The 21,549-nt window shown below is 53.7% G+C and overlaps 2 protein-coding genes and 2 long non-coding RNA genes across 9 annotated transcripts; 3 read left to right on the plus strand and 1 right to left on the minus strand.

The window, feature by feature from the left end:
• Positions 1-7: 7 nt before the first annotated feature.
• On the minus strand, positions 8-20,880 carry LOC132251314 (uncharacterized). 6 transcript variants are annotated; one of them, XM_059730405.1, is made up of 5 exons: positions 20,797-20,880; positions 18,158-18,492; positions 17,835-18,075; positions 8,049-8,160; positions 8-2,972 (listed from the first exon to the last, which is right to left on the minus strand). In XM_059730405.1, exon 5 carries the CDS (start codon positions 2,434-2,436, stop codon positions 1,063-1,065), a length of 1,374 nt encoding a protein of 457 aa, XP_059586388.1. In that variant the 5' UTR covers positions 2,437-2,972; positions 8,049-8,160; positions 17,835-18,075; positions 18,158-18,492; positions 20,797-20,880; the 3' UTR covers positions 8-1,062. The 6 variants fall into 6 exon arrangements, 5 of the variants coding, with proteins under 5 accessions (XP_059586388.1, XP_059586390.1, XP_059586391.1 ...); XM_059730407.1 differs by having other exon boundaries at positions 8-2,995; XM_059730408.1 differs by lacking the exon at positions 8,049-8,160.
• On the plus strand, positions 8,788-9,982 carry LOC132251315 (tapasin-like). The gene is made up of 2 exons (XM_059730411.1): positions 8,788-9,174; positions 9,589-9,982. Exons 1-2 carry the CDS (start codon positions 8,799-8,801, stop codon positions 9,630-9,632), a joined length of 420 nt encoding a protein of 139 aa, XP_059586394.1. The 5' UTR covers positions 8,788-8,798; the 3' UTR covers positions 9,633-9,982.
• On the plus strand, positions 12,461-13,946 carry LOC132251318 (uncharacterized). Its single transcript, XR_009463302.1, has 2 exons — positions 12,461-13,115; positions 13,572-13,946. It is a non-coding gene; the product is annotated as an uncharacterized LOC132251318 (long non-coding RNA).
• LOC132251319 (uncharacterized) lies at positions 14,176-18,494 on the plus strand. The gene is made up of 2 exons (XR_009463303.1): positions 14,176-14,534; positions 17,608-18,494. It is a non-coding gene; the product is annotated as an uncharacterized LOC132251319 (long non-coding RNA).
• Positions 20,881-21,549: the final 669 nt, after the last annotated feature.

Below are 21,549 nucleotides of genomic sequence, written 5' to 3' on the forward strand. Positions count from 1 at the left end.
ACGCGGGTAAAGAAAGACAGCTGTTTATTTGCTCGAGCAAAGAGCATAAAGCCAGCAAAAGGCAAAATGGCCCCCCATAAAGGGTGAGGCGATCTTTTATAGTTATTACAATAAGGCAAGACTATATGGTTAACAAAAAGCAATACTTGGGCGGTGCTTTACAAATCTTTGTAACAGCATATTTCTATTAAGCTGAACTAGCACTTTTTAAAAGCTAAAAGTTAAGTAACAGTAACATTATGTTAGCAAAACCTTACACAGTAGCAGATACTTTTTAAGGACAACCACTGCACCCAGAACAATGGTTTCCCTGTCTTATCTTGCTTTTTGCTGTAGCTGATTTTCCAGCACACAGACACAGATCCACTTTTTAACTCAGAAAATGCTTAATACAGTTAAAATGACTACTTGACACAAGCAAAGGCCTAGCTATCATTCTGCCTTGTGGTCAGCAGCATTGCTAGGCCACAGGTCATGCCTTGTATTCAGCTGCAAAGCTAATACTTCTTAATAAACCAAATTATTGTAAACCTAACAGTATGCTATCAGAAAACTATTCTATTTCAGGGTAATAACAAACCTGCGCACTACAAATCCTCCCTTTGTTTTAATTTTCCAGAGGAAATTTTGGAACACACTTTTAGGTATTTAACTTTTTGTGGGGTTAGGTTTTGATGATTGATGCTGGATATTCGTATAAACTGACCATACATTTTTATTTGCCTTTGCATAAACTATTGTTTTAGAGAGCATAGACACTGAAACCAGCACAACAGGCAGATTATAGTTATAATAATTTTGATTAAGCTTAATACAAAAGGTCTAAGCCATCCTGTAAGGGAGGGCAACCAATTTGTGAGCCAACTAAGAGATGCATCTTTGGGGATTTTAGCTATATCTTTGGCTTTTTGGATATGGACAGCTGCATCATTGAGGTGGGTTTGTACTATTGTAAAAGAACTGTTAACACAAAAGCAATATTCTGGTCCGATAACTGTATAAGCTCCCGCCTTGAGTAGCAAGGAGAAAATCAAGGGCTATATGGTTTTGAATTATCATTTGTCAGAGGTTTTTTTGGGTGTCAGCCAAGGCAGCAGCAGCTTTTGAGAGTTTTTTGTGACCTTTATTGAATCTATGAGCCATGATTTTTATCACAGCTTGTAGGCGTAGTGTAAATTTTTTAAGACAAGGAGTGTTTATTCCTGGGAGTATACCTGGTAAAGAACACCCGACTAACACTCCTTTGGTAAGCGGAGTTTTTTGATATTTATCTACTATATCACAGCTTTCTTGCAAATCCCTCTTGTTTCGCCACCTGCCCCGTGGAAGGTGCGTGGCAAAGGACGTAGAGGGTTTTAGCATCGCTGGATAGCAGATACCTTTTCCTTTGGCGGGGATTTTATGGTAGGCGTGGGAGCCACAGACCCAGTATTGTCCTTTTAAAGCAGCGAGGTTTGAATACTTAGGAGGTATTTGGCCCCCGTTTCCTAATCCTAGCACCCCGCATTCACCCTTTGATTTAAAGGAAGGATTTGCAGTTCCATTGAAGAAGCATTGTCCCCGGGAGGTATCAGTGTACAAACAATACCACAAGGTATTATTTAAAGAGGAGATGGGGGTGCAGATAGGATTAGTGCCCTTGGTTAAATTTTTGCTGCTGTAGAAATCATTGTAAGAGCTGTAATAGGTAGGAGTTGCTGTGTTATTATTACGCCAGTCTCCTCCACTAGAACTAGTAAAATAGTGGTGACATCTGCTTGTGCCTAAATTAATGCAGTCTGATACTGAGCAGTTTACATAGAAACACCAATCTCCAACAACAGGCTTTACTAAAAGGAACTCCTGCTGACTTTGGTCCCAAGCTTGGTTATTAGAGGGGTTTAAAAGTAACTCGATGGGGCCCAAGGGGATGGGAGTCATAGGAATGCCTCCTTGAGTGTGGAGAGGAAAATGACTGCACACCCAACAATCACTTTGGTTTTCTGCTTTAGCGGCTCTCTCAACGTATTGGAGGTACATATTATTATCAGAGATGTGGGCAACATTAGGTTTAAGAGTAGTCTTAGCCTGAGGAGACTCTGCAAATTGTCTGAGAACTGGGTGGCTAGGCTTTACACAATATTCTGTTCCATAAGTAAATACCCGAACTTCTGCTGAACTACAGCAATGTGAGGGAGGATACCAACGGGCAATGTTGACCTTCCCGTCTATATCAGAGAGTTCGATTGAATCGCTTATCCAGACAGGAAAACCTCGGGCACCAGGATTAGCACATCTGCAGCAACTGGCAGCTATAGCCGACCCCTGTGAGAGACTTATTTCTCCAGCAAAGAGAAAGATTAGAAATAACATGGTTATAAAAACCGTATTATAACCAAAATCAGCACAAACAGTATGCACAACCCTGCAGCTCCAATAACTGATCTTCTGGGACATGTTACAGTCTCAAAGTGCTCGGTTTCAGCTGATCCAAAAGTGTCTAGAGGATGCAGTACTTGGAGTTTGGTGCTCTCTGGGCTGGGCAGGACCCCAAAAGGGTGACAGTTCATTAGTGGACCTTGGTTAGTTTGAGTTTTATATTATCTAACGGGCTGCAGGTCCAGGAGGTGTTGGGTTTTATTTTTTTGTCTGCTTCTGGCTCACCCTTGTCGCGGTCAGGTGGGCGTGCGGTGCTCCCACGAAGTCCGCAGTCGTCTTCTTCTGGCTTCCCCTTTTCCAGGTCAGGGAAGCTCGCGATGGAGCCGATCCTGAGCTCGGGTGAAACTTCTGTCTTCTTTGTACGAGTATAATGAATCCAGTTGTCCTTTTCTGCTACTTTTACGGCGGTGTGGGAGGTGAGGAGGACTTGATACAGTCCTTGTTACTTAGGTTTAAGGGGAGACCGTTTCCAAGTTTTTACATACACCCAGTCTCCAGGCTGGATGCGATGTGCTGGGACATCAGCAGGGAGGGGTTGGCTTAAAGCAGCATATCTATGGAAAGATTTTAACTGAGACTGTAGAGATAAAATATAAGAGGTGAGTCCTTTATCGCCTAAAAGAGAAGAAGTGTGAGCCGGTAATAAGGGGAAATGTTGGGGAACAGGGTGTCCAAACAGCAGCTCGTAAGGGCTGAGCTTTAGTTTTCTCCTGGGGGTGGTTCTGATGGACATAAGGGCCAGTGGGAGAATCTTAGTCCATTTTAACCCGCTCTCAGCACATAGCTTCCCAATTTTTGTTTCAGGGTCTGATTCATTCTCTCTACTTGTCCTGAGCTTCCTGGGTGCCAAGGGGTATGGAATTTCCATTCTATTCCTAGGCAGCTGGCCAGCGTTTTGTTTATGTCAGCAGTAAAATGCGATCCTTGATCGCTTTCAATGATACGTGGAGGACCAAACCTGGGTATAATTTCATTAAGGAGTATTTTTACTACTTGTTGTGCTGTAGCTCTTCTGGTGGGGAAAGCTTCTACCCACCCCGTGAGTTGGTCAACAATTACTAGGAGGTTTTTGTACCCATTGTCTTTAGGCATATCAGAAAAATCTATTTGCAGTCTTTCAAAGGGAGTATAAGCCCAGGGGCGGGCCCCAGGGGGTCCTGATTTTTCTCCTTTGATATTAAACTTTTTGCATATACTGCAGTGTTCTAAAAGCCTTTTTGCTTCCTGGTAGACTCCGGGTGCGTAGAACAGCCTGTTAGTGATAGTGGCAAGTTTTTCACAACCTAAATGCTCGCTTTGATGGAGTTGTTGCAGATAGGGTCTAAGGGCTGCTTTAGGTAACACTATCCTTTCATCTGGCAATCGCCATATTTCATCTTTTTCACAGGTGGCTCCTGCTGCTTTTTATCTCTGTTGTTTTAAAGGTGGTGTAGACTCGTACATTTTTGGCTCTAGCAATATTCCCAAATATGCCTTTGACTGGGGAATTTGAGCTTGGAAGGCTAGGGCGGATAGTGGTTGTAAGGCTGCTGTTTGAGCTGCAGCATCGGCCAGGGCATTGCCTTTTGAGACTTGATCTCCCTTTTTGGTATGGGCTGGGCAATGCATTACAGCTATGGCTTTTGGCAGCATTATAGCTTGTAGGAGATCATTGACTTGTTTAGCATTTGATATTTTAGTTTTAGAGGCTGTCATAAATGCTCTCTGTTTCCACAATTGTCCAGTGGCATGACAGATTCCAAAGGCATACTTAGAATCAGTTCAAATATTTACAGAGTGGCCCGATGCTAAGTGACAAGCTCGTGTAAGGGCAGTAAGTTCAGCCGCCTGCGAGCTCAACTGCCCAGGCAGTGGTTTAGCTTTAAGTATTTTAAATGGAGTTATCACTGCATAACCCGTGTTTTTAACTCTATTGACTAATTTTGAAGAGTTATCTATAAAAAAAATCAAGTCAGGGTTGTCTAAGGGTAAGTCACTAAGATCTACCCTGGGTTTGTCTGAAAATGCTGCAACTTGAAGGCAATCGTGGGAGTCTGGTTCCCCGTCACTGGGTAGAGGTGATAGAGTAGCCGGATTCAGGGTATTGCATCTCTCTGTGACCAGGTTTGTAGCCATTAAAAGTGTGGTTTTATACTTGTTCATTCTCTGATGAGAAAAATGTTGAGTATTTTTCTGGAGGAGGAGGAGTGCTACTGCGTGTGGATCCTTTAGGATAAGGGGATATCCGAGGACTAATTCCTGGGCTTTCTCGACTATTGTTGCAGCTGCTGCCACTGCGCGAAGGCAGCCGACTCCCCCCTTTGCCACTGGATCTAATTGTGCAGAGAAGTAAGCTACCGGGTGTTGGGTGTTGCCTAAGGGTTGAGTAAGTACCCCAGAGGCTACTCCTAGTCGCTCATGGACAAAGAGCGTGAAAGGTTTTCGATAATCTGGTAGCCCTAGGGCAGGGGCAGAAGTTAAGGCAGATTTTATATTATTGAAACTATGGGCGGCTTTATGATCCGAAAAGACTGGCTCTTCTGCCTCTTTTGTAGTAAGCTGTACAAGTGGTTTGGTTAACTCTCCGAAGGCTGGAATCCAGGAGCGACAGACCCCCACCATTCCCAGCAGACCCCGAACTTGACGCTTTGTTATAGGCTTGGGAATATTTAGGATAGCTTGGATTCTGTCATCACTCAGGCATCTTTGGCCAGGCTCCAAAATGTGGCCCAAGTATTTAACAGTGGATTTACAAAACTGAAGCTTACTTGGTGACACCTTGTGGCCTTTGGCGGCTAGTGCAGTGAGTAAGACGATGGTGTCCTGAATACATGCTTCTGATGAGGCAGAGCATAAGAGTAAATCATCCACGTATATTAGGAGGGATGAGGAGTTAGGAAAAGTAACATCTTGCAAATCTTTGTGAAGAATTTGAGAAAAAATGCTGGGAGATTCTACATATCCCTGGGGTAACCTTGTCCAGGTCAGTTGAGAAGAACCCCAGGTGAAGGCAAAAAGATATTGGGATTCAGGGTGGATGGGGATGCTGAAGAAAGCAGAACAGAGGTCTACTACGGTATAAAAAGCAGTGTCAGGGGGTATTGCAGTTAAAATAGTATTGGGGTTAGGAACGACCGGGTGTCGAGGAATGACATACTTATTAATTTGTCTGAGATCTTGAACCAGACGATACATGGGTTTCCCGTCTGGACCAGGCTTGGGTTTCTTTACTGGAAGTATAGGTGTGTTACAGGGGGATTGACAGGGAATTAAAATTGCTTGTTTAGAAAAATCTTCAATTACAGGCTTGAGTCCCTCAATAGCTTCTGCTTTTAAAGGATACTGGTGTACTTTAGGTGGCTCAAGATTGGTATGAATTAGAATTTTGACAGGATCTGCAGATTTTAGGAGTCCCACCGAGCTGGAGGTGAGGCCCCAAAGCTCTGGGGGTACCCTTTCTTTTAGAACAAGGGGAAGAGACTGCAAGCTCGAGTCTTTGGGATCATCTCTGAGCCTGGGGGTGTTTTCTTGCCAGTTTAAGAGGTGTGTGGTGGAGAACGGAGCGTGTGTCCAGTGACTGATAACTTCTCCACCCTCGCCAGGCACAGGGTATTCTCTTAGAGGTAACTGAAGTGCAGGCTTAGACAATTTTTCACAAGTGTGATTTGAAATTGGAGTGGAACTGGAATCTGGAGAGGGATCTCTGGATCCCTCTCCAGATCCGGGACTCGGGGATTTCGAGAGAGACAATCGAGGTGATGCCTCCCGAAGACTTCCCAGTCCCTCGGCCGGCCCAGGGGCAATGTTTTGGGTTTCAAACATTTGGGGTGGTATTAATGGTAGGTTAGGGGGCCTAGGCATGGGTCTGTAATCATCTTCTGAATATGACGGTGGTGCAGCAGGTTTTGGATATAGAAGGGGAGCTAACAGATTTGGAAAAGGTGCAGGGGTCTGGGAAGCTAAAGGTTTTAATTGCTTGCTAGCAATGTTGTCCCATAAATACCAATAACTCATTTGGCCAGGGCGGAGGTCCTCCAAGATCTTTCATAAGGCAGCCAGGCGATTTAGGTCAAATGATCCATTTTCTGGCCATTGTCTTCCCAAATCTAACTGGGACGTATAAGACGTCTGTGGCAGAAATGCCACCGTGGGTGCTCCTCTCCAGAGACCTGTCTCAGCCAGCCTGGGAGGCTGGTGTTGATCCCCCAGGGCGGGGATCTCCCACCTTGTCTGCATGACAAAAGCCTGGCGCCTGGGAGGCGATGCTCTGGTCACCTGGGCAGGGGGGAAAGACCCGGCCCTGCGCAGGCCCAGGTAGCCAGGGATGCGGGCGAGATTGGTCGGCTTGTGGCCAGTATTGGCAGCTTCGATTGGACCGGGCTGCTGAGGTCAGAGCGGTTATTTAAGGGCTTGGGCCAAGAAGAAGGGGGTCAGCCATTAGCCATGCGGTCATCCAGGTGAATCTGAGCCTGGCTCTCTCCTCATCACCGCATGCTCCAAGAGTGACCTATCTCTAGAGGGAAACTCCAACCACCTCTGGACGATGCGAGTGAGTAAGCTGCTCGAGATCCGATTAGATATTTAGCTTCAGTAACTCAGATGCATTTAAACGGCTACCCCAGCCACCCTGGTTTGCTCTATGGATTCCTTTGATATTCCTGTAAGATTTCTATGATACTGCTCTGCCTTTTACCCTGTTTCCGCCCTACCCCCTGTAATCAATAAGGTTCTCCTTTGTGACCGGTGTGGGAGACTTATTGAGGGGTGGGTGTAAATTATGCCGAGGAGGCCCCTTAGGTCTGTGGACTAAGGGAGACTTCCCTAATCAGCCCCTGACTTGGGAAGTGCCCAAGTGCTGTATTGGGTCTAGGACCCACTGGACGATCAGGCCTGCGTTCTCCAAGGTGCGCAGAGCCAGAAGTGAGTCCAGAGCCTTGGATGGTGGCAGCGGGACCCCAGGCTAGCGGGGGTGCTCCAGGGAAGGGGCCGGCCGGCCGGGAGGCACCCCAGGGAGGCACGCAGAGCCGGGACGGTGGTCGGGCGCAGGGAGGTGGGCGGCTCAACGCAGGAGCGCCCCCTACTGGCCCGCCACAACGTCCAATTAGTTAACCAGAGTTCCGCCATACGAGACTTGGACAGTTCCGCCCCCCCTCCAAATGTTTCCAATTCTTAATCATAAAATCAAGGGGTGAATCAGGAATAACTTTCCCTAGACCGGAACCCATGATTATATCCAAGCACAAGCAGTCTTATTTCCCTAAGTTCTACCTGCCTAGGAGCTGTTTCGTCCACGTACAACAACCGGTGTTCTCGGACCCCACTGGCTTTCTCCGTGAGGAGGGGCGTCTTGAGTCCGAGACCCTAGTCATTGGCCGTTATAACAGCATTTCTACCTTATATCCATGTCTTTCGCCTTTCGGCTGGGCTGCCGGCTCTAACAGCGTTTAAATCAGCAGACAGATACCCTCAAAGACTGCTTCCAGAGACCTCTAGAGGTAAAACCAGAAACCCAGAAACCAGACAGAAACCAAAAACATACCTGACCTGAGGTACTCGCCAGTACCGTTCCTTTACCCGACTTGAGGATCCCGCCTTATTGGTCCTGAAGGGACCGTCCACCTCCAGAGACTGACCCAACTAGGTGAACTCACCTGGTGCGCACTGGGGTGTCGGGGGATGGAAGTCTCCAAAGGCGCCAAGCTAGACGGGTCCCATCTGGGGTGCCAAATTGTGGTGGCAGAAACCTCCAGGTTCGTTGTCTAGCTGTTATTCGATTGACAGACAACGCGGGTAAAGAAAGACAGCTGTTTATTTGCTCGAGCAAAGACCATAAAGCCAGCAAAAGGCAAAATGGCCCCCCCTCAAGGGTGAGGCGATCTTTTATACTTCTTACAACAAAGCAAGACTATATGGTTAACAAAAAGCAATACTTGGGCGGTGCTTTACAATCTTCGTAACAGCATATTTCTATTAAGCTGAACTAGCACTTTTTAAAAGCTAAAAGTTAAGTAACAGTAACATTATACTATGTTAGCAAAACCTTACACAGTAGTAGATACTTCTCAAGGACACAACCAGTGTACCCAGAACAATGGTTTCCCTGTCCTATCTTACTTCTTGCTGTAGCTGATTTTTCAGCACACAGACACAGATCCACTTTTTAACTCAGAAAATGGTTAACACAGTTAAAATGGTTACTTGACACAAGCAAAGGCTTAGCTATCATTCTGCCTTGTGGTCAGCGGCATTGCTAGGCCACAGGTCATGCCTTGTATTCAGCTGTAAAGCTAATACTTCTTAATAATCCAAATTATTGTTAACCTAACAGTATGCTATCAGAAAACTATTCTATTTCAGGGTAATAACAGACCTGCGCACTACACTGGACCTATCCCCACCTCATGGTGTTTCCTTCCCCAGGTCTCCTGCAGCCCCCGGAGGTGTCGGTGATCTCCTGGCCCCAGTCAGTGATGGCGGGGAGGGCTGTGACCCTGAGGTGCCGCGTGGCAGGGCATTTCCCCGCGGAGCTGAGGGTGACCTGGCTGCGCAGGGACAGAGGAGCGGCTCGTGCTGCGCCCCTGCAAGACTCGGCCGAGCACCGGCTCCTCCCTGGCCGGCCCACTCCAGCCGCGGACGGGAAGAGCTTCGTGCAGGAGGCCGGACTCGTCTTCACCCCCTTGATGCGCAGGGACCACGGGGCCGAGTACACCTGCCGTGTGGAGCACGTGGCCCTGCGGACCCCCGTCGAACAACGCAGCGGGGAGCTGCAGGTGACAGGTCAGTCAGCGCCTTTACACCGGGATGTCACGGGGACCCGGTCCTTTCCCCCCGTCGGGGCCGTCTGGCCTGGGCGCCATGTGCTGGGTGGTGGCAGTTTTGCCGTGTGCGAGATCTGCCGGTGGAGCAAGGAGGTCGCAGCGGGACACCGGGGCCCGCTCCCCCCAGGAAGGCTGAGCACGGCGCAGGCCAGGGCGTGGGGTGACACTGCAGCTCCTGGCTGCCCGCTGGCCCCCGCCCCGGGCCCGGAGCGACCCTCCGTCTCAGCCGGGCGAGCACACGGCCTGGGTCCCGCCCGGTGACCGCCTGGCTCGGCGGTTCGCTCCCGCTGGCGGGTGCGGGGGGGCAGGGGTCCTGCGCGGGGTCCGGGTCCCAGGGCAGTGAGCGCTGACCAGCCCCACGGACACCGCACAGGGGGAGCAGCACAGGACCAGCGTGGCGGGGACGACGGGGACTGAAACTGTGTCAAAAGCTTGTCGTGAACCGAATCAGCAGTGGTTTGAATCACACATCCTCTCTGGCACGTGGATGGTCAGTGTGCTGGCTACAGGAGTCGTCGTCTTCAGAGATTTTTGCCATCACTTGTCTGATTACCTTCAGGGGAAGCAAGTCAAATCCTGCAAGCTCCGCTTCCTTTTCTTTCGGGGAAGAGGTGCTGGCGGCGGCAGGGAGAATATCAGAGAAAAGCCTGCTGATTATATCTTCCGAATATGTGAGCCAGACCTCCGGAGTAGATGGTGTGGGACTTTGGCACTGGGAGGTGCTTGTGGTAGCATCCGCGAAAAGCTTCTCATCCATTTCCCAGGCTCCAGAGGTTTGTACCGAGCTGGAGGGGGTGCTTTTGCTAAGGGTTGGTGATCAGTGATTTCTCTTCTTTGCAAAACACTTAACCCCTCTGCTGACACACTCCTGTTGCTTTTCCTGTTTTCACCAGCTGGGACTTTAGGAGCACTTTCGTGGCGAAGGTCAGACAAACTGGAGTGAATAATTTGGGCCACCAAGGTATCTATGCCAGGGAAGAGACCCTGATCCTCCGAAGGCTGCCGGGCTGTGGCCTGACATCCGGACAGCTCACTTAACACCGAATCGATCAGCTCTGCACTGCACCGTGCAGGATCGCTTCCACGGATCGCGCTGTCCTGAGCAAGGAAGTTTTGGGAAGGGACACGTTTGTTCGTTAGGTTATCATACGTGTTGTGGGAAAAGGTGTCGGCATCAATACCGGCAGGTGAGTGCCAGGGCTGAGGCTCAATGGTGTATCTTGGCAGTGGTGCTTCCCCTTCAGGGAATATTTTCCTGCATGATGACACGCAGGGCTTTCTCGCAAGCTGTTTGCCGAGCTGGGGTAGAGTCGTGCCGGACCGGGCTGCCCTTGGCTTGGTGAGTACGTCCTGGGGGGATGGAGGAGGTTTGAGCCCCAGAGCTCCCGCGCGGTAAGGCACCTTTCTGATGCCCCCCGAGGGGGGTTGTGCAAGCTCGGGGACCTGAACCTGTCGTGGCATTTGCCCGACCCTTTGGACCTGTTCCCTGGAACCGAGCGCTGTCCCTGGGCATTGATCGGCGAGAATAATTTTGTAAGCATGCCTGTTTTAGGGCGATCTTGTGCGACATCAGAAGATATATCTTCCCTAATGAGATGGGTTTCTAACAGGCCATTTTTTGTGTCAATTTGTATTGAAAGTACCTTTGGCCACGGGGAAATGGCTCAGCTTGGGAAGTCTGCCCGGGATGCTCAAGCTGAGCTGCCCTGCACGCCCTCTCCCTGCGCGAACCGGAGAGATGATGAGCCGGACGAGGAGGTAGCGCTGCCGGTTCAGTCTCGGGAAGATTGTCTTCCCAAACCTCTCTGCCAAGACCTGGAGACAGGCCGGGTGAGTGTTGAGAAGAAAGTGAGGTTAGTTTTCCGCTACTCCCTTTCTCCCCACATCCCGGAGAGCTGCCGGGTGTTATCTTTCTGCCTGTGCAGACACACTTTTTGGCACTGGCCTCCTCGTCTCTCGTATCTCTCTCGGTTATTTTTCTCTCTTCACTTTCCGTTATTGCGGGATAGATGATATCTGTTACCTCATCCACAAACCACGTCATTATATTTGTAACCGTGTCGGTCATCTCCTGCGTCTTGTTCTTCTGTAGCAGGAACAAATGAGAAAGGGCAGTGAAGTGTTAATTAATTCCTTCATTCTCCCTTCTGCACAGGGCACCAGCGCTCGACGGGGTGCCATTCAGACTTCTAGGAGAGTGTCACTCCGCTGGGAAAAGACATGTGCTTTTCCCCCGCCCGGTTGGGGGCCACGCGTGCCCAGGAAGGGTGGTTGGTCATTTGGTCGGTACAGACTGCGGGCAGAGGTGGGAGAGATTAGAGCCGTGGCGCGGTTGGATGCACGGGGGGTTTGGGGAAGCGTTGCACAACGGATGTGGTCTGGTGTCCTGCAAGAGGGGTCCTCCCTCGGTAGATTGAGTCCAAACCTGGTGTTGAGGGAGGAGACGCCAGTCTTGGGGCATGCCAGACACGCAGGTGGGATGTGGCCGGGGGGCTGGACTAATTGGTAGAAGGCCTCGAGCGGTTGTATGCAGATAGGGCGTGGAGACCTGTCTGGATGGGGGTCCCCACGTGGGTTTGGACAGGGATAGGAACATCTCTGCTTTGAAGTAGACGTTGTGTGATGGCCGTGAGTGGGGCGGGCTGGGCTGGGGGCAGGTGGGGGGGGGCAGATGTCTGGTCTGGGCGTGGGGCAGGTTGTCGCCCCATCTTGCTGTGTTGTGAGCAATCCCCTAAGTAGCACTTGGTGGGGTTTTCCGCACGGCTTGTCGGGTTAAAGTTAGCGAGGGCGTGGGCTAGCTTGCTCGGCGGCTCCCTGCGGGGCTCCTGCTTCGTGGGGTGCGCATGGGAGGGCCTTGTCGTGGCGGGAGGAGCGAAGGCTGGCGGTGCTGGGGACACGCGTGTGATGCGACTGGGATGCGAGGACTGCTTGGCTGCATCTCCGAGCGCAGGACAGGTGCAAACCTTACCGTGCTTGGTGCGACACGCGGGGCGGGGGTTGGCACGGAGAACGTGCACTCCATGGGGTCTGGTTGGAGGCCGCACGTTTGGGCTCCTGGTGGGATTTGCTGGGCGTTGAGCTGGGAAGGGGCGTCCGGGCACAGCTGGTGGCAACCGCCCGTAACCCGTGGGCCTGGTTTTGGGGTGCGCACACAGGCAGCCCCCAGTTTGGCTGGCTGTGGACTGGGGCTTCACACTGGTGCTGGGCTGTAGGTTGCTGAGGGACATGCGACTGTGTTGGCCTTTAGAGTGTGCGAAACACGGGACGCTGCTGCAGCTGCACGTGTCCCCGCCCCGGTTATTGTCCTCTCTTTATGAAACCCCCGATCTCACCGCGCTCTCCTGTTCGGTTTGGCACCTTCTCCCCCTTTTCCTCGCCCTCGGCTCCTGCCTCTTGGCCCCTCCTGGAGTTTCAGCCCAATGTCAGCCCTCCCCCTTTCACGTTGCTCGCACTTGCCTCCTCTTCCCTCGCACGTGTCGCACACCTGCTGCCCGTCCTTTCCCCTGCCTTGTGCCGGTGTCATCCTTTCCTTCGACCCTTGGTCCTCCCAAGATGGTGTTGCTCACGGCGTGTCCCGGCTGTGGCCGTGCCTGAGGCTGCTGGCGCTGCTTCGGTTCGCGCCGGCGCGGGTGGCAGAGGTGGCGTCTCCCCAGGGGGAGGTCGCGGGTCGGGGGTGTCTGGTGCCAGGTGCCCAGGGTGGACCCTGTCTGGGGGGTGCAGAGCTGAGGCCGGAGCCCTTTTCTTCCCTCTCGTGGGCAGGAGATGTCTCGGAGGTAGCCTGAAGTTGGCGGCGTCTCAGCGGAGGTAGGAAGGAAGGGGAAATGCGAGGGGCTTTGTCGCATGGAGCAGAACGGGCTCAGCGCAGCGTCGGAGAGTCGCTGGGAAGCAGCGTCCCACGGTGTAAGCTGCTCCTCGTGGACGCTTGTGCGTCTCGGGATTAATGTAGTCTGTAAAAATGCAGCTAGATACCCTGCCTTTGCCCTGTGTGCTGGAAGTCAGCCCAAGCGTGACATGCAAGTCCCCTCATCCCTTTGATCTTTGTCCAGAGGGTGCCACGGCCGGTCTGCCACGTGCACGTCTGTCCTGGGACCGACGCCGGTCTCGCAGACAGCCGTGTGGATGCCCCCCAGGGCTCCCGGGCCCCCGCCCCTGCGCCTCCTGCTCAAGTGTGCTCGTGGAGCAGATGCACTGCAGCTCGCAGCGGTGCGAAAAGAGCTAAAAGAGGTGGTCTCTTTTTTTGCATGTATGCTAGTCATTTTGTACCACTGCAAGCAAACATTTCTGCGTGTTTCCCGAGTGTTTTAATTGCACTTTGCCAGGAATTGCTGTAATTGTCCAAAAATTTTGCTTTGACAGTGCTGTCCTCAACTTTTGTGAACCTCTTGCACCGGCCAGTACCCCTCGTTGTCTGCTCGAAAACCGCACTGCTTCTTTCCAACGCCGTACAGTCGCCCAGCGGAGTCCACCCTGCTCCTGCAAGGCACGTCCACCTCCACTGCGCTACGCGCTGGCTGCAGGTCGGAGTAGCAGGATGAGTGCCGTGTGAGCCTGCAGCTCTCTTTTCTTTCATAGCAGCAACACGAGGCCAGGCATGCTGTCCCCCACAGTTATAAGCAGTGTGCCTATATATATCTCTGTCTCTGTATACATATAAAGCTCTGTATATCTCTATGTAGGCATATGCATAGAGCTCTCTCTGTCTATCACTATATATCTCTATCTCCATTTCTACATGGGTGTATTTCTATCTCTATCTCTACCTCTCATTGTGTTTGCTGTGAAAGCCCCAGGCCCTGTGAGAGGCCATGGCTCTCTCTCCGCAGCCCATTTGTAGCAGTCCTGGCTCTGCCCAGCCGGGGCACCTGAGTCCAAGTCAGAGCCCCTGGCCGTGCCCCGCCGCAGGGCTGGCTGGAAGGGGAGGCAGAGGCCTGAGCCCTCGGAGGGGCGCCCTTGCCTCTGGGGTGTCAGGCCCCAGCCCAAGTTGGGACGAGGAACCGGGACTGGCTCGGGCTCAGCTCCCAGCTCCGTGACATGTGGCTCTGAGTCCCTGCCGGGTCCCAAGCGTGAGCGGCTGGCCCAGCAGTCCCCTCCCCGCCTGTCCTACCCAGGGGCTGCTTGAGCCACAGGTGGCTTGTCCTGGCAAGGAGCCTCGCGAGCGCCCATCAGGCATGACTGCCCATGATCAGCACCTGTCCCACCGCTCCGCCAGGGACCCGCAGCCCCAGCAGAGGCCTGTGCAGCCTCCTCGCACCGTACCTCCAGCCACAGCCCCGCAGGTGGACGTGCCCGTGTGCAGCCACAGGCCCTGCCGCGCTCCAGGTAAGTCGGGCACGGAGAGACGGCGCAGCGGGGGGGGCAGTGCAGGGGGTACACGAGGCCTGAGGGCTGGGCCTTGCAGGAGCTGCCTGAGGCGGGCTCGTGCAAGAGGCCGAGGGCAGGCAGTGCCTGTGTCCACCCCGGAGCCTGGCTCGTAGCACTTCACCACATGGCTCCCAAAGTCATGGTAGATGTATGCCCGATGGCCTGGAGCAGAGCTGTGATCCCAGGTCTCCAGTCTAAGTTTCAGCAGCCGAGCTGTCTGCCATGCTGCCGGGGTCCCGGGTGAGGTGCTCCTGCCTGCTCTCACCTAGCTGGACCCATTCCCCCGACGGGAAGTGAAACATGGAGGTTCAGACCCAGGACTAAAACCAACAGTCAGGCTGTCACTGTCACCACTGTGCTTTTTGAGGCTCTCCCCTGGGGGCACTTAGTGCCTACAAGGAGGAACCCGCTCAACAGAAGACACATATTAGCCAGCGTTTCCAAGAGCCTGGGGGGGCGGCGTGTTTTCGGGGCTAAGTCCCACGCTGCTCTGTCAGCGAGACTGGAGGTCAAGTCCTGATACGGGAACGGTGGGTGTTCGGGTGTGAGCAGTGCGACTGTTCATCTCGACTAACACGGGGACCCGTGCAAAGACACCAAACCCCCCGTCTTTAACACTCTCGTTCCACCTCAGAGGCACCGAGTTAAGGGGCGCAGCACTGAGCTTTCTGTCCAGAGGTGCTTGCTAGCCTGGAGGGGAGAGTGCCTGCCTGGAGCCTCAGTGTTGGGGGTTTGAGTCCTGTCCTGGCTGGTAAAGTGATTTCCTGAGCGACTTCTTTGCACTTGTGGCCTCCTCCCTCTTTCATTGCTGGGGCCGGAGGCACCGGGTCAAGAGGCGCAGCCGACAGCCTTTCCTTCAGCAGAGCTGGCTGGCCTGGTGGGCAGAGTGCTTGTCTAGAGAGTTGGTGTCATGGGTTCAAATCCCACCCTGGCATGGTGAGTTGCTCTGTCAGGCGAGCTCTTTACTTGCAGGGCCCCTGACTCTTTCATTGCTGCGGCCAAAGGCACTGAGTCAAGAGGCGCACCTGACAGGACTCAAAAAGGAGAGCTGTCTGGCCTGGTGGGCAGAGTGCTTGTCTAGAGAGTTGGTGTCATGGGTTCAAATCCCACCCTGGCACTATGAATAAGCGGGTCTCCAGGAGAAGTTCTTTACTCGCGGGGCCCCCGACTCTTTCATTGCTGCGGCCAGAGGCATCGAGATAAGAGGCGCACCCAACAGGTCTCCAGGAAGGAGAGCTTGCTGGCCTGGTGGGTGAGGCGCTGCCTTGAGACACTGGAGGCATGGGTTCTAGTCCTGTGTGTGTCTGGGCTGGTGAGTGATCCTGAGTGAGCCCAAGACCCATGGCCTGGGTGCCCCCCTAGCTGTGCTGTTTGAGCGCACAGCAGCTGGGGTTGGCTCCATGCTGCTGCTCAGCGTGACTTTGTTGGCGCAGGACCTTTTGGAGGTCACGGAGAGGTCGCCCGGGTCTGGGGGCGTCCGGTTTTGGCACTCCAAATGTACATGTACAGTGTACAGTCGTACGTCCGGTGTACAGTTGTCCAGGTGAATGTAGAAGTCCATGTCTGTTACTGATTATGTGGCCCTTTAGTCACTGGGAGGCTCAAAACCAGACTAGTCATGTCCACATTCACCTGGACGACTGTACACTGGATGTACAACTGTACACTGTACGTGTACATTTGGAGTGCCAAAACCGGACGCCCCCAGACCCGGGCGACCTCTCCGTGACCTCCAAAAGGTCCTGCGCCAACAAAGTCATGCTGAGCAGCAGCATGGAGCCAACCCCAGCTGCTGTGCGCTCAAACAGCACAGCTAGGGGGGCACCCAGGCCATGGGTCTTGGGCTCACTCAGGATCACTCACCAGCCCAGACACACACAGGACTAGAACCCATGCCTCCAGTGTCTCAAGGCAGCGCCTCACCCACCAGGCCCGCAAGCTCTCCTTCCTGGAGACCTGTCGGGTGCGCCTCTTATCTCCATGCCTCTGGCCGCAGCAATGAAAGAGTCAGGCGCCCCGCGAGTAAAGAACTGGCCTCAGAGACCAGCTTAATCACAGTGCCAGGGTGGGATTTGAACCCATGACAGCAGCTCTCTAGACCAGCACTCTGCCCACCAGGCCAGCAAGGTCTCCTTCCTAGTGACCTGTCGGGTGCACCTCTTGACTCGGTGCCTCTGGCCGCAGCAATGAAAGAGTCAGTGGGGCTGGGAGTAAAGAACTCACATCAGAGAACAACTCACCATGCCAGGGTGGGATTTGAACCTATGCCACCCAAGCTGTATAATCAGCACTCTCCCCACCAGGCCAGCAAGCTCTCCTAACAGAGAAGCTGTCGACTGCACCTCTTAACCTGGTGCCTCCGGCTACAGAAATGAAAGAGGCAGCCGGGCACAAGAACAAAGAAGGTGCCAAGGAGAACACCTTATCAGCCGGGTTGGGATTCAAACTCACAACACTGATGCACCAGGCCAGGTCTCTGCCCACCAGGCTAACAAGCACCTCTGGAGGCAGAGCTCTGGGCTGCGCCCCTTGACTCGGTGCCTCTGAGGTGGAACGAGAGCATTAAAGATGGGTGTCCTTGTTTTATCTCGAATAAGACGAAGCCCCATTCAAAGACACCAGTCACACCGTTCATGCCAAAAGACCCACCGTTCCCGTATCAGGACCTGACCTCCAGTCTCGCTCACATAGCAGCGTGGGACTTAGCCCCGAAACCAAACTACGCCCCAGGCTGCTGGAAACAGGGCCTAATATACGTCTTCTGTTGAGCTAGCAAAGCCAAACAACCCGCAAAACCCTCGACTGCCGCCTATCAGTACGCACAACCGGCACAATGCCTCAGCCTCGCCACGCACAGTCGGGGCCAACCCAAGACCGAATGCACGGTGCAAGCTGACGCGCGGGGCTGCTTGCTCCTCATGGGTGTGTGAAAGTGGAGAGATACACACCGTCTCCATCAGGACTCATCTAAGCATGCGTTAACCATTCCCCTCCCTCCCGCCCACCCCAACCCACCCTGTTTGTTCCCCAGCTTCTTTTCCTGCTTCCGTTCGCTCTCGTCCAGCCGCCCTTCAGGGACCTGCAATAGTACACAAGACAGAAGTCCAGCTGACTGGCAATGAATTGCACACCCCCATAGCATGTAAAATAACGTCGCTCACGCCGCCTACTGTACTCTCAAGCTTGGTGTCCTTTCAAAACAAGGGGGTGTGACATACGTCCGGTTTCCTAAATGAGGAGTACCCCGCTAGCACTCACCCGCGTATGACAACAGGAGGACCTGAGGCACGAATCCTGTGTATAAGGGGGTCCCGCTGCTCCAAACCTTCCACGACATGTTCTGCACACGGTCGACAACTTGGGGATGCAACTTGCAGAGAGGACAGACACCGTGTCCAAACCCCTTTACCTTCCCTCGGGGTGGGCTGGCGTGGGTCTCTTCCCTCCTTGGTGGCTAACTCCTGCTCGTCTGCCATTTCCCTGCTTCTCCTTCTGGGGCCTTAGAAAACAGACGGGCACTGGATTTAAGTCAGCACATCAGAGGACGAGACTACAGGCCCCAACTTCTCTTCTCCTCTTACCTGTACATGCACCTGCTGCCACTCCATCGTCAGTCCGTGCAAAGTGGGAAGAGCAGACGTCTGCAGGTTCGGCCTCTGACATCCAGCCCGGAGCAGAGCGCGATGGGCCAGGACTCTGGACAGAACTGCTCGGGCGGCGCCATGAACGGTGACCGCAAGCACCGGCAACCCTGCTTCCAGGGCGGTGCTCCCTGCACACAGCTGGCTGCCGGGGCGTGAAGCCCGGAGACAACCTGCAAAGCCCTGAACTCCAGTTGACAGCTGCCTCAGGTGGTCTCGATCAGGGGTCAAAGCTGCTCCATGGCTGGGGTCATATGCCCCAGGACTTCAGGCTCCTGTCATGGAAGACACAGAGCTGAGGCCTGTTACGTCTCAGCTCTGTGTTCTTGGGCAACCCTGGCGCAGGATGCAGTCTGTCTGACTCACAAGGACTCGCCCCCCCCACGTCCCCTCTTCTACCTAATTGATTCACTCTACCTGATGAAGATGCAGTGAGAGACGCACCTAAAACTCTCCAGATCAGGGTGACAAGAGTGAACAACTGCCCTAGGTCTCATTTACATCCGAGATGGAACCAGATGACCATTCATTGACATGAGAGATGGAGAACAGAAAGCCTGAAGCAGAGACTGCAGTGAATTCTGCGACCAGAGAAGCAGGGGAGCACTGCATGATGGGGAATCTGTGCTTCCAATGTTAATCAACCCATGTCACACACACCCAGCTCAGCATTTATCAGACCAGTTCTAATCTGGATTTGCTAAGGACTTTTCTCCCCCCACACACACACACAGCTCTAAGTTTAATAGGCATCTCGGGCCGTACATTCCCCGGTCCCACTATGGGAGGCCTAGTTAAACTTGATTGACTAAAACTCGGTTGCCGGGTTAGGGAATGCGGAGGCAAGAGACCGAGTCCGAGGGGGTACGGGCAACATTTGAACAATGGTTAAGGGTTCATCACAGCATCCAGCCTGCTGGAGCCCTAATCCCAGGTGTTGTCGTATCTTTCCCAAGACGACTGGTGGGAGTCCTCTCCACAAAAGGTATGAGCACCCCAATAATTGCTTTAATCTGGAAAAGTCATGCTAAGCTGAGGCTTGTGCACAACAAGTAAAAATCCCAAATCCTGATGCTGCAAGCTATCTATTGTTCCTGAAGACACCATGAGATATCCCATCAGGATATCTGCCATCCATAGGAATCTCAAGCTGGCTCCCAAGTATTTGGTTACTCCCTAATCTTAAGTGTTTCCTGATTATCAATCAGTTTCCTGAGATGGTCCAAACCAGATAACCCCTTGTCAATAGAAAAGACAATGATTTACACTACTGAGGGTGCTTCCAAGCAGCTGAACTGAGGGTATAAAAATCTGTAAGTGTGTGTGCTGCAAAAAAGAAGGAGGAGGAGGAGAGAAGGAGAGGAAAAGGAAAGAAGAAGAAAACTCCTGTGCTGACACCACCCCCTGTCGTTCTTGGGACGCTGGAAGAACAGATCGTCTCTCTCTTCAAGGATTGTGCTACAGACTGTGCCTGTCAGCTTTGCAGCCTGAGTACCGTGGACTAGGTGAGACCCCAGCGCTCGCTCTCTCTCTCTCTTCTCTCCAGGCATAAACTTCTGAACCTGAACTGTATCAGTTAAGCTTGAGCTAAGTTTCCCCAAATACTTAGTGAAACCAGGGTAGTGTTGTCATTGTTTGTGTTTGTTTTTCTTTTGCATGGCTATTACTACTAGTACCATTATATATTTCATATGCTTAGCAATAAATAACTGTTATAGTCAAACTGGTAGTAACTGGGTATATTTTTCCTTCGCTGCTTCTCTTTCCTCCCGTGCTCGGCAGCAACGCTTCTTTTACCTATGCTAAAGATCCCTGTGAAGCCCAAATTATTGTGGGGTCTGCTCATCCAGAGGCGAAAGATTGGGAAGTGCTGAGTTTGAAACACATCAGGGGATCAGCGTGTACAGGCTGATTGACCCAGTTTGACTCAGACGTGCCCGTATGAACTGAATGCTGGCCCACGAGGGTGTCAGCTGCACACGCAGCCGGATGCAGAGGGATTCTGTTTGCCTGTGTGCTTGTGTCTGACTGCAGTGTGTTGTCGCTCTGATGAACTGATCCTTGGCGTGTGGGGGTGTCGCCTGTCCATGCTGGTCGGCCCGGCCGGGTCAGGCGTGTCACGTTGATTTGTGTATGTTTGTGTGTATGACGGATCTGGTGACTGGAGGAACCCAGCCCCGTTGAGATTGAGTCCTGCGGGGTGGCTCCACTGGGGTGAGGGCTGGCAGAGGGGAGAGACACAGCAATGGGGGGCTGGGGGGAGGGGCTTGGACCGGAATGACCCCCCCTCCCCCCTCAACCTCATCACGGCCCCGCCCCTTCCCCTCAGCACCGCCCACCGGCTGTGCTCACCCCCTTGCTGCTGCCCCAGGCTCCGCCCCCTTCCCCTCAGCCCCAGCTCGGCTCCGCCCCCTTCGCACCACCACAACCCCGCCCCCTTCGCGCAGGCCCCTCCCACTGCTCCTCACGCTCCGCTTGGCCCCGCCCCCTCGGCGCTTCCCGGCTTTCCCTGTCCGCCCCCTGCCCCCGCGCCGCCTGCTCTGCCTCGCCTCGCCCGCCGGGCCCCAGCGCCGGCTCACCGCGCCTGGGCCCCTCGCGCGTCACTTCCGGCCTGCTGCCGCGGCCTCGCGCCGCCGAAGAACGCGCGTGCTCCAGGCCCCGCCCCTTCCGCTCGGCTGGCCCCGCCCCCGCGGCTCCGCACGTGCAGCCAACCGCCCGCGGCTCTGACGCGCTGCCGTGGCCGAGCCCCGCCCCCCGCCCGCCCGCGGGCAGTGCCCGGCGGGTTGGTGTGGGGGGTCGCTCCCCTGCACGGCCCGCGGCGGGGCTGTGACCGCTGACCCCCGCCCGCGGCCGCGGCCGCGCCGGCACTGGGGGGGCACACGCACTTGTGTTTTCCCTACAACACGCGTGCCGTGTGGGCACAGCCCCGGTGCGGGTTCCGCAGGTTCCCGGCGCGGTGCGCCCTGCGCGGGGCATTCGGGCCGCTGTTAGCGAAGGAAGGCGGGTTTCGGCCGCTGCACCAGCTGCTGTGGAGAGAGGAGAGCGGTCACTTCGTACAGGAGAAGAAAGCGAGGCTGCCTGCACAGGTGACTTCGGCCAATGCCCTTCCTCCAGAAACGAGCCTGTCCTGCGGGCAGCATCTGATCTTGTACAGGGAAATAGCTGGGGATTCGCAGCCCGCTCCGGTAACGGCGCAGCCCTGGCGCTCAGCCACAACGGCGTCCACAAGCAGAGTGAACGCCGTGTGTGCCAGGAAGGTGTGAGAGGATGGGCACCGATCCCAGCGCGACGGGACCCAGGCTCTGCACACTGTCACGCGTGAAGGTCATTGC

This window comes from Alligator mississippiensis, chromosome 7 (genome assembly GCF_030867095.1).
Source record: "Alligator mississippiensis isolate rAllMis1 chromosome 7, rAllMis1, whole genome shotgun sequence".
In the NCBI taxonomy this organism is placed as follows: domain Eukaryota; kingdom Metazoa; phylum Chordata; order Crocodylia; family Alligatoridae; genus Alligator; species Alligator mississippiensis.